General features: G+C 44.5%; 1 protein-coding gene across 6 annotated transcripts in view; it reads left to right on the top strand.

Annotated features, from left to right (window-relative positions):
- LOC148040078 (6-phosphogluconate dehydrogenase family protein) overlaps positions 1-11,806 on the top strand; it is a 152,324-nt gene extending 140,518 nt beyond the window's left edge. For 2 of the 6 annotated variants that reach the window (XM_087696585.1, XM_087696588.1), the window contains 5 exons: positions 5,140-5,224; positions 10,686-10,765; positions 10,905-11,012; positions 11,176-11,269; positions 11,384-11,806. In XM_087696585.1, the coding sequence (XP_087552711.1) occupies positions 5,140-5,224; positions 10,686-10,765; positions 10,905-11,012; position 11,176 (274 nt within the window). In that variant the 3' untranslated portion in view covers positions 11,177-11,269; positions 11,384-11,806. The other 4 variants (XM_087696586.1, XM_087696587.1, XM_087696590.1 and 1 more) reach the window with 4 other exon arrangements.
- The last annotated feature ends 255 nt before the right edge of the window (positions 11,807-12,061 follow it).

Genomic DNA, 12,061 nt, shown 5'->3' with positions numbered 1-12,061 from the left:
GAGACTTCAACAATCCAAGAGTCCTCAATGTCTATGCTCCTACTGAGCTTACGAGGGAACTCTTGGATTGTTGGAGGAGACTCTTGGATTACGAGGTATGGCAGGGGAGGAGCAGGAGGCATGGTAAGTCTTCCTCCTCACAGTAGGAGCACATGACGCTTGGAGGGACCCAGCTTTTCATAGGAGGGAGAGGTCGCTAGACTTCTCTTGGGGATACAGGCGGCTCGGCAGAGCTCTTTTGAAGCGGCTGGACTGGTTCTATGTGGGAGAGCGGGGTGCTCTCGAGGAGACTAGGTAGGGCAATTGGCTGATACCACTTTGACTTTGCTCTGCTTCAGCCCTTGACACACGATCCTATCAGATCCTTGACTCGATTTACAAGAGGGAGGAGGTAGATTGAGCAGCTTTGGACTAGGGAGTGGGCCAAGGGAGGTTGCAGAGGTCTTAGCCCAGTTGAGTAGGATTTGGCAAGAGGCAGCCCTACATGCCAGGTAGCAGAATTGGGAGGAGGAGAGAGCACTCCAGCGAGACCTAGCAGCCGCTTAGAGACTACCCCAGGAGGCACCAAGGGATCCCACTCTCCATACGTAGGAGGTGTGCGCACGGGAAGCCCTCTCCTTCTGTACCTCAGCATCCTTTTGGGCGTGGAAGGGGGACACGATGTGTAGGGAGTTTTTTTAGGTGCATCAGCCTCACACCTCAGAAGATTAGATTCGGAGCCTCCATGATTAATACGGGAGGATTCGTTCTAGCCCAGATGAGGTGATGGAGATTGCCACTGTCTTCTACAGACAACTTTTTCAGCAGGAGCAAGTCTCAGCCAGAGTACAATGTTGTAGATACCAGGTCTGGGATTGCATTCCGTCCGTTGTCACAAAGGAGATGGAACGCTCCCTCCTAGACCCCTTCACAGAGGAGTTAGTTGAGGCCTTCCATGCACAGGATAGGCAGAAATGCTCGGGTGAGGATGGTCTTTCTAAGGCCTTCTTCACTATCTACTGAGAAGTGGTGAAGAACCCCCTACTACTAGCCTTTTAGGAGATTTTTAGCTAAGGATGGATGCTAGGGAGTTTATCTGTAGGTCTTGTTAGTCTCCTCCCCAAAGGGGGAGACCGGTTGGAGCTGTCCCAGTTGGAGACCAATCACCTTGTTGTCACTGGCCTATAAGGCACTGGCCAAGATGATCAGTAGTCGACTCCGCCCCATGCTTCGAGACATCATTCATGACACTCAGACAGGTTTTGTCCAGGATAGGAGCATCCTAGACAATGTCTTCACTTTCTTCAAGGTGACCGAGTGGGCTCAACACAGTGGTCAGGGATTGGTTGTACTCCTCCCGGATTTGGAGAAGGCCTATGAAAGGGTTGATTGGGACTTCTTAGAGGGCACCATGGTGAGGTTGGGCTTCCCCGAGGCATGGATGTGTGGGGTTTTTGCACTTTACAGATCGGCCACTAGCAGGGTTCTCATAGGTGGCAAGAGGGGGGAGGAGTTTGGACTAGAGAGATCTGTCCGAAAAGGTTGCTCTCTTGCTCTGTATCTGTTCTTACTCTTTGCACATGCGATGTCCTACTTCCTCCTCTCACTTGGACTTCAACTTCCAGTGAGGGAGGAGAATGAGCTGCTGGACTCGAAGTATGCTGATGATACCGCTCTTTATGTAGAGGATGATGAGCTAATGTTGGAGAGAGTGAGACTAGCTTTGGAAGTATTTTGCACTGCATTTGGAGCGAAAATCAACTGGCGAAAGTTAGTTGGTTTTCTTACAGATCCGGACTCTAGCATGGAGTGGGGTGTCCACTTGGGGTTCAAATGGGTGAGTAGGGGATAGACCATCTGATATCTAGGGTTCCAGGTGGGATTCGAAATCACTCCTGCCCAGTAGTTTCTTCTAGTTCTCTACGCCTATTAGGCGGAAGCTGACTTATTGGAGCCATGTTCGCCTTTCCTTAGCGGGCCGAGCCTTGGTGGTCAACCAGGTCCTCCTAGTGACGACTTGGTACATCGCCTCTTGTTGGTGCTTCTTTTCATCTCGTGTGGTTCAGCTTCCCCGCCTTGTGCGGAATTTTCTCTAGGCTAGCTCAGACTGTTCCAGGTATTATCGGGCCAAGGTGGTGTGGGCGACCATTATCCGGCATTGGTCTGAGGGAGGGCTTGGGATCATTGACCCAGAGTTTCAAAGCCTGGCCCTTTTGGGCAAGCTAGTGGTTTATGGTCTCACACTAGGTGGGCAGACGTGGAAGGTCCTTCTGCAGGAGGGTCTCCAGGAGTGCAGACTGAGGCTTGGAGGTGGTTGGAGGCCATCCTTGAGATGGATCTTCAGGACTGCCTAGATCACGCCACCCAGATCTTCCTTCCACCGCAACTTACTTCGAGTGTGGTAGGGCCTTCGCAAGGCCCTAGTTCAGAGGCCCCCAGGATGCCAGGAGGAGATAGACCATCAGCCGGTGGTCTAGAACCCCCAGGTCAGAGATGGGGATGGGATACAGATTGGCGAGCACCCCTGCATCCAGTGGGTTGGCTGGGAGGCTGGCCCTACTCCTACTATCAAGACGTGGCGGGAGGTGTACAGGATGGCGGATTAGGAGGTGTTGTAGTGGGCATTAGGTTGTCAGCGGAGTTGAGGTGAGGAGGAGGGAGATTGACTTAGCGATCCCTTAGGAGTGGCTAGACCCCCCGATCTGAGAGCTGGTGGAGCTTGGTGAGGTGTGGACTGCTAGATTCTCACCGGCAAGTACCCCCTTACAGGTGGTAGGTAGAGTGGGCGGTGCCCCCTACGGGACTTTCTTCACCGTGTAGGATGGGGCGCGTTTGGTCCTTGACAGAGAGCAGTACGATGAGGAGATTGTTGTCCTTCCTTGGAGGAGGATTTGTGTGGTTGGACTCCAAGGAAAGACCTGGTGACTAGATCCTTATGTACCCTAGGAGGAGTTTCGGGAGTGGTGCCTCTGGATATGGGAGAGCAGGCCACTTGATAAGCTAGAGTGGCACCCTGGAGAGTGGCTGTGGCCGGCCACTATGGTCGCCAAGAAGCCACTGAGGTTCTTGGAGTACATAGCTAGGATTGGTAGACATGTACTAATGTAGGAGGGCATGGATTGGGCGCCTTCACGAAGTAGATACTGGGCGGAGCACAGCATCACGGATGCCTTCCGTCAGACTTTCTGGCATCGCTTGACACTTGTAGGACAACTGGAGGCCGAGGAGGGTGTCGTTAGTTGGCTCAGATGTAGCAGGATGGAGGTTGTAAGCGCTGCCCAGAGCAGCACTTGGAAAGTCCAAAGCACTTCCTTTGGTCTTCAGAGGCGGCACGGCTTGTGTGGAGAGGAGCCTACTGTATTCTCTGCTGTGTGGCACCCAGCCTTGGATGTATCTTGTGGGGGGGGCTTTTTGTTGAAAGGCAATCAGGCAGGGCCATCACCTTTTATATGAGGCCGGGATGCAGGATACGATTTTTCTCATCGAGGCTAGGTCTTGTGCAGTGGTCGGCTTGGAGGCTTACCCAGCCGCCAAGTATTGGAGTCCACATGAGAGCGCTCAGAGGTATGGGAGACCATAGGAAGTCTTACAGGATGGTACATTTGGAAGGCATGCTGTCAGGTGGTTTTTTGCGGGGAGTGCCTTTCAGTATATGCGACTTTGGTAGAGCTTTGGACCTCCATCATCCACTCCCTCGGCGGTCGGTGGGACCAGGTGCAGGGCGAGTCTCCAGCTCGTCAGGAGATTCGTCTTCACTTTTTGTGCACTTCGGGCGACCATGACCTGTTCTTCATGATGCATCTGGGCAGCCCCAGATGGCGATACAGCCCCCCTCCATGGCTTCTTGCCCCCATCCCCCCCAAACCGCCTTGAGAGGCTTTTATACATATGGATTTGTGATTTGCATCAGCTTTAGCTAGTCTGTTGAGCATGTGCACTTCGTTGTAATCAGCCTTCTGAGTAATATAATTGGCCACATTTTACTTGCAAAAAAAAAAAAAACCACTTTTTATCACAGTCAAAAGAAAACATATTAAAACGCATGAGTTTTGGACAATAGGGACAAAAGAACAAAACATTATGGTCGCAAGGTCCCATTCCCTTCTCAAGAAAAAGATAAGTATCTCCCCTTTGATTGCAATAACTTTTCCTTAAGAAGATAAATATCCTCCCTGGAGGACACCTCAGTGCTGTGATGTGTGTAAACACACTAGGACTGCGGGGTCACTTTTTTTCCTCTTCAAGAAGTTTTTTTCCCCTTGGCTATATACATATGCCTATTCACTTTAGGGCATACCAAGTCCTATAAATTTTCTCTATCAATACCTCTCAATACACTTTAAGTTATGCTCTCTCAAGCTTCTTTTTCTCCAAGTTGTGTATGTGCATTCCTACAACTGTAAATCCAACATGACAGATACCCATGCCACTTTTTATTATACTTAAACAAACAAACATTTTAAAACACAGAAGTTTTGGACAATAGGGACAGAAGAACAAGGCATTACGGTCGCAAGGTCTCATTCCATTCTCAAGAAAGAGATAAGTATCTGCCCTTCAATTGCAAGAACTTTGCCTTAAGAAGATAAATGTCCTCCCTAGAAGACACCTTAATAGACCAAATCCTGGCGTGGATCAAGAATATACAATCCAAATGGCTGAGAATGCAGAATTCAGCCTCTAGAAAGCTTGTTATAGATACCTGCCATGGAGAAACAGATGAGACAGGCTGGAACAGCAGAATGTCAGCCTCACTAATGAAAAGGAAAACAGGAGAGCCTTGCCAATGAAAATGAAGTCGACAGGTAAAAACAAAGCAGGAGCAGCAGCCTATGAAAGGGCCATTTGTAAAGCTGTCATATGACATTCCAATAAAGGTGTCCCAGCCATAGATTTAGTAGTAACATGCTGCTGGGAGACCAAAACCTGGCTTGCGTGAATACCCTCCTTCCACAACATAAATGAAATAGGCTACATCAAATCATCCAAGTCCTGTATGTCTAGGGAGCAAAGGCCAAAAGTAAGAGATTATGTTGATCATCACTGTTAAGACCACGATGTAAGTAGCTATGTGTTTTAATGCAGTAAGATGTGTTTATTTCCTTCCTAGTATTAAGCTTGATGTATCTAATCATCTTCAATGTCGTTTTTGATAAACAGTGATACATACAATCCTGTACCTGGGGTAAGGGAGGGTGTTCCAGCATCCAAAGAGTATGCTGGTGGTTTCTCTTGTCTCTTAATGGTGAGTTGTAAAGCTTAATATGAAAAAACTTGAGTGCCACATCAAAAATGATGGTCGTTTTTCCTGTCCCTTCATGTTCAGTTGAAATGTAATTGTTAGAAAAGAGGCCAAGTGTCCAATGATGGTTGCAGGGATATTGATTAATTTTTCGTTTTACATAGTTGCGCTAACCAAGCATACTGCATGAGCATGATGTGTGCTCCTTTTGTAACCCTAAGATATTGAGAAAGCCTCATCTGGGTTACAAAGGTTAATGTGGAGAATATGGACAAAGTTATTTGATTTTGGTATTTTCTCCTTATATTTTGGTCAGACAATATGCAAATTGATTGTTTAGTTGAAGGTGTAATTGTGTTAATCAACAAGTGCTCCCTAGTGATAAATCTAGATTCACTTGTCAATGAACCAATCAGCTGTGATGCAGGTTGTCCATTCTTGTAGGTTCCAAATGCATTTTACGCCATTGATTTCTTGATAGGTAACCCATCAAACAAGAGGAGGCATTAGAAGTTATTTAAAGCACCAAAGTCTATTCCAACTCATGAAGCCCAGCAGTCATGTCATAAGATTTCTGATGAGACTTGAGACCAGTAGGTATTTGGATTGGCTAAGAAAGAGATGTCAATGTGAGTTGTGTGGCTAAAGAAGAAATGCTTCTCATGGCTGGGAGACATCCAATGACATCTGCTCTTTCAATTGTCCCAGAGATATCATAGAAACCATTATTCACAAGGGAAAGACCTTTCCATAACTAGTAGAAAGAAGAACTCCATGTATTCTCTCTTTCCAAAAAGCCATGAAGAGATACTGCTCCAAAGAATCTCATATCATACAAGTTGAAGTCTTCTGAAGGATCCTTAAGGTAGTGATGAGAAATGACATTTACAAGTTACTCTATTTTACTGCCCAATCTCCTTGGATTTGGCAAGGTGTGCAAATCTAAGACTATGGTGCCTTTCATACGTACAGGGTCGTGATTTAATTGGGGCCTTTAGCCTTGAGAGAGGTGGCCTTTTCTGTAATAAGGAAGGAGGCAACTTAGTTTGCTTATCCAAAAAGGCATCACAATGGATGACACACATCAAGATCCACTCTCTCATTGAAGATTCTCCCAATATCAGGAGTTTATGCATGTTGCCATGGGTACCTGTTGTTGGTCCACTGCTCAGCTTGTGTGTGTGTGTGTGTGCATGCTGGTTTTGAACAGTCCTTTACATGTGGAATTTTATACTGTGTTTTGGAATGATTTGAAAGATGTACTATTTTCAATGGTAAACCATGCTTGCAAAATCAGCCTCTACCTGAGCAGCAGAAACATTGACGTGTTTGTCTGACTCCAAAGAAACACTTACCATGCAATGTTTGGGTTTGACTTCAAAGTTTGTGCAAGTTATCAACTGCTTGTATTTTGATTCTATTGCTCAATGGATAATTGGAGAAGATTCGTCTCAATCATGGGCTTTGGTTAAATCTATGAGATAGAGTTCCCCACTAAGTCATCCAGTATGTCATTGCAATCCAACCTTTGCTTCTAAGTGTTTATGGACACATTTGTTGAAACTTAGTTGGGCTGCAGGGCTGCAAAATAATTTTAAGCTTTTACCTTTAAAAACGTGTGATTGGCACTTGTTGATATGGCCAGGACAGATTTTGCAACTGGCTTACAATAAATTATCCAGTTGGCCTCCTCATGTAAGATAACAAATTGTTCAACCTTTTTATGGCTAATGTCCATTTTTATCTCCCACATTTTTCCTGGACTAAAAAAGTTATTGATACACTTATGTCTACAGCCATGGAACTTTTGTGGAAAACCCATATGAATCGTAAAGTATTGAAATTGTTGAAGGTTGATTTGGTTCATATGCCAAAAATGTGCGGAGTGCTGAATATTTTGGATATTCTAAAGCATGTATAGGCACAGAAAGCTACTTTGTTATGGACATTCTTTGAGCAAAACTAGCCATGGACTGTTATGCTGGCTGTTTGATGGTAGGTATGACAACTAAGTCATATGGAAAATGGATCGTACATAAGCAAGTGCTTTTGGGCCATTTTTAAAGGGTAAATTCTTCACTGTCCATGTTCAATGTAAATCTGGATTGGAAGGAAGTTTTGTCTCATGTTGAATGGTTTGGAAGACCTGCTCTTCAGGGCATTTCTATGCATCAAGAGAGTATTCATTGAAGTTGTCATCTAGCCTCCTCCAAAGCTTTGATAAGATATGTTTGAGATGCTCAGTTTGTGCCAGTGAGAGGTGGTCGCTAGATATGCTCTGATCCTGCTCATTTGAATCCTTCTCTCCAATCTAGTAGTGTAGCTAAAGAAGGCTACATCACATAAGAGATGGATCCCTCACCTACTCTTCTGGATCCCATTGTATCTTTAGAGTGGGCTCTTTTGACAAGCCCAATATCTCCATCAATCTAACAGCATGGTGGCTGGGTTTGGATCAATTTACCATTCCCTCTCACAGCATTTGACTCTACTTTGAGCATCTTGTAAACTTTGTCTGGGCCATCCTTCTCAACCATTAAGGTGAATCCCCGGTCTGTGCTAATGGCAATGACCACCAGAAGGATGTCCCCTTGAGAGAAGAGACTTACCTAGGTCTGAGAAGTGTGTGTTTCCATCTTCCAATTAGGAGGTACTCCCTCTTCCACAGTCTCAATCATAGCTTTGGCTCCCGTAAGACCCTATAGTCTCTGGCTCTGAATCTCTTGCGATAGCTCCTGAAATGTGAACCAGTCTCCCATTGAGGCAACAACCTGTATAGAGAACCTTCACTAGGATAGATAAGTGCTTTGTCCAATGAGTATGGCCTGACTCTGATCTCAAATTGTAATTAAAGAGAAGAGACAGTCTCCTCCTCTCTGTCTGTAATCAGTGGTAGCTGATGAAGGCCATGATGAAACAAATCTCCAAGCTTTGATAATAGCAGTTGAAAATCTAACATCAAAGATCCTTGCAAAGTCTCTAGTCCTAATCTGAAAAATCTTGTGAATGTTCAGCTCCCATGGTCCTTTATGTGTGAGTGTTATAGAAGCCTTCCTATTAGAAGTTTCTACCGAGGCTCCTCACATAGAAGAAGACCCCTGACAATGAGCTCAGGGGATGAGGTTTGCTTTGTCTATGCAGGTCTATGATCCCCAAGCCTCCCCTAGATCTAGGTTGTAGGAGTGTAGCATCTTGGACAATACTTTGACCTTTCGGAAATTCATAGCTCTTGCACGATCCAAGAGATAGGACCTCATTATTTTACTTCTCAATTTGATTGGGAGTTCTTGGAGGGCACCATGCTAAGGATGGGTTTTCCAGAGCAGTGATCAAAGTGTATCAACTCTTTATTCCTCAGCTCATAGCTAGATGCTTATTGGCAGTACTAGAGGTGACAAATTTAGCATTTAAAGGTTGGTTAGACAATGATGTCCTCTTGCACCTCTTCCCTTCCTATTTGTTGCATAGGCCATGAGCTCTTTTGTGAGGAGCTAGCTACATGCACTGAGGCATTATACTTCCCATCCCAAAGTTTGAGGAGTTGTTGAATGTAGAGTTTGGAGATGACACAATTGTCCACCTAGATTGGGATGAGGACTTCCAAGGACTTGTAGCTGTCGTGGAGGTTTTCCACACAGATTTAGGAGCTCTTATCAATCTCCATAAATCCTATGGATTTTGGGTTTGTGATACTCAGCAACCAAATTGGAAGCCACATGAGAATTTCACTCCCCACGGTACTTCAGTGAGATGCCTTGGCTGTTGTGTGGGCATTGATGTTGCCTCAAAGCAGCAGTTGGCACCCTTATTCTTGAACATAAGGCAGAAGGTATTGTATCACTGAACGTGGGTGGTATCACAACATCCCAAGCCATCTTTGCTCTAGCTGGGCTCCCATCTCCTCTTGACCAAATAAAGTTCTTGATTAGATGCTTCACCCAGCCAATGCAAGACCTAGAGAATGCGAAGTAGTAAGTGATGTACCAAATGGTTGCAAGGACCTGGTTGGTGAACGCTACTCTCCCTGTTAATGAGTCTCATGGAGTCCAATACAAGACCTGCTAGGTGCTCAGAAGAAGAGGTGCCAACTGTTGCTCTGAGATGATGTCAATCCCCACATACCATCCAGGATATCTCACCACAGCTTTGTAGGGAACCCTTGTGAAATCCTCGTGCAGCCACCATTCTGGGTACCTAACGTCACATACCAAAAAATCACAGGACTTTTGGCAATTAATTGAGGCACTTGTTGCTCTGCAAAGATCTCCATGGAGATGATATGGATCAATTGAAGTTCATTGGATGCTCAGCAAAGGATTAAGGTTGTGGATGGCAGCTTATTGTGATAGGACTTTGTTTTTGGACCCAAACCTTGAGACACACACATGAATGACTAAACACATTGGGCATAAAGGAGGCCTCTTCAGAGACTACAGTGGGACCCTTAGGAGTGGATATTCCCTTTTTTTTGGATGTATCACTAGATTGGGGAGGGTGATATAGATGAGTAGGATAAAAGTGCTGCCAGTGGCAACTAGCATTGGGCCACGTAAGGTATATCACCACCTTTCCTTGTTGTTTTAAGGAGAAGATTGGAGGACAGTTTTAGACCAAGAAAGAAACTCTTTCTTTGGTTACTTGCATAGAAGAGTTTTTTAGTTGGTACGTGGCTTTTGCTATGGTAGAGACCCTATCCCTTATGTTATTGTGGGAAGCCAAACGAGACACAAAGACATTGCATTTGGGATTGCCATAGGGCTCAAGAGATGTTGGAGGAGAGCCCTTCGGATGGTTTTTCATAGTTCTTCAGACTCTATGATTGTTACATGGGGAATGGTCGCTTGGGTTACAGATAAATGCCCAGTTCCCAGATATGAGGATGCATAGGGATGCCATGCTTACCTTGTCTCAAGGCAACTTGTGAGTAGGATTGCCATGCCATATTCCACACAATAGTGCGGACCTAGGGGTACTATCTCAAATGGTAGCTGATAGCTATCATTATTGCTTGGTACATATGGATTGCCAGATGCAACCAAACTATAGATTTATTCGACATGTTTATCACAAAGGACACTCAATTTGGATACTATGATTATGAGAGATGTTTTCCTTAGGACCTGGGATTCTGGCACTTTCTTCCAGTGTCACCCTATATATTCGGGCCTTATAATAGACTTCCCCTTGTTTTTTCTTTTTTGGTTATTACAGGGCTGCTTTGTACTTTGTATTTTTCCTTGGGACATGTTTCCTGAGGGGATTTATCAATATAGTTTTTTCTCTTTAACAGAAATAACGGCTTGCTAGACCGTCCATCTTCAGAGGGCAACTCCACGCAATTGATAGTATACATTGTAGTGCAATCTTTGACAAACAAGGGAAATGATAAAAAATATCATGGGTAAGGTAATGGAAAGATATACATATAGACCTTGACGTTCTGCACATGGGGTTTTATAATCAGAGAAAGGATTTGGGGCTGGCGCTTGCAGCGGCAGAAGAGAAAGGAGCGTCCACACCCCTCGCTGAACGAGTCCATGAGATGTCAGTACATGCCATTTTACTCGCAATAAAGCTTTGGGTTTCTGGGAACAGAGCGGCCCCAACAGCAAACGAAGTCTGCTTGTAACCATCTGTTTGTTATTTTCTGTTTTGGGGGTGTTGTCGTGAATCTGATAAACAGGTACTCTGAGCTGTGCGCAGAAGGAAAAGGCATGAAAGATTTCTCAAGCATCTTCGCTTTCACATACTCGGGAAGACCTGAGGAACCACAGGCCCCAACGTCCACATAGTAAGTTCTCTTTCTTTCTTTCTTTCTTTCTTTCTTTTCCCCCTCTTTTTAAATGTTATTATTGTGCCTCTCCGTAGTTTTTATTGATGGGAATAACACCCATCTTTCACCCAAAGATGGGTAACATTTATTGATGGTAATAACACCCATCTTTCACCCAAAGGTGAGGCGCTCGAAGGAACTCACACACACTCCCAACCATGGCTGCCACTCCTCTGGTGATACTAAGTTTTCTCTTGCAATAAGATCCACACAGGGTTCGTGGTTTTTTCCATACTATATTTTGGGATTGATTTTGTACATTGTTAAACATAAAGTGTGGATGTAACTTTCATTTTGTTTTTTTGTTTTCTTTTTGGGGGGGCGGGCAGGGAGTAAAATATGCAAATATCTTTGTATTCTTTGACTAGGCTTCCTCCCACTAGAAGGTCAAAACACCACCAATATGATCAATAAAGGGTCTTCTACTTTTTGATACTATAGTTTGGGGTGTTGAGATTGGGCTTCATCCCAAAGCTCAATCTCTTCATTTTGATGGGTGATAGGCACCATGAAGTTGCCCAACTGTAGGTTTCAAACCAATTACCTTTCACTACTTACACACTGATCCTAGAGATTGATCCAAGCTGTGGTAGCATAAAGGACCTTATGGAACACTTGAAATTGTTGAAAGATTAGAAATGAACAATGAAGTCCTATATCCCACGATCCAAAAAGTGGTAGCATAAAGGACCTTATGGAACACTTGAAATTGTTAAATTACTTTTTAAAAATAAGGAGATTGTTATTTGTCATTTCAATTTTTGTTTTCAAGGATAGAAATTATTCTAAAGAGGCCTTAGCAATATTGAATCATCATTGAGATATGCACATTACAAAAGTGAAAAGTAACATTTGTAAGAAGTTGCAACTCCCTAGCACTTAAGGTAGATGTCGTATGCAGGGCTAGTGACATAACATATGATAAATTTAGGTATGGTCTAGCCTCTTTGTAAGGGATGCATAGATTACATTATGGGCTTATGCATATATCTTATTTTCATTCAAGG

This window comes from Lygodium microphyllum, chromosome 2, assembly GCF_053477565.2.
Source record: "Lygodium microphyllum isolate KBCC chromosome 2, Lygodium_microphyllum_v1.1.10, whole genome shotgun sequence".
NCBI lineage: Eukaryota > Viridiplantae > Streptophyta > Polypodiopsida > Schizaeales > Lygodiaceae > Lygodium > Lygodium microphyllum.
This window is presented reverse-complemented; position numbering and strand designations above follow the sequence as displayed.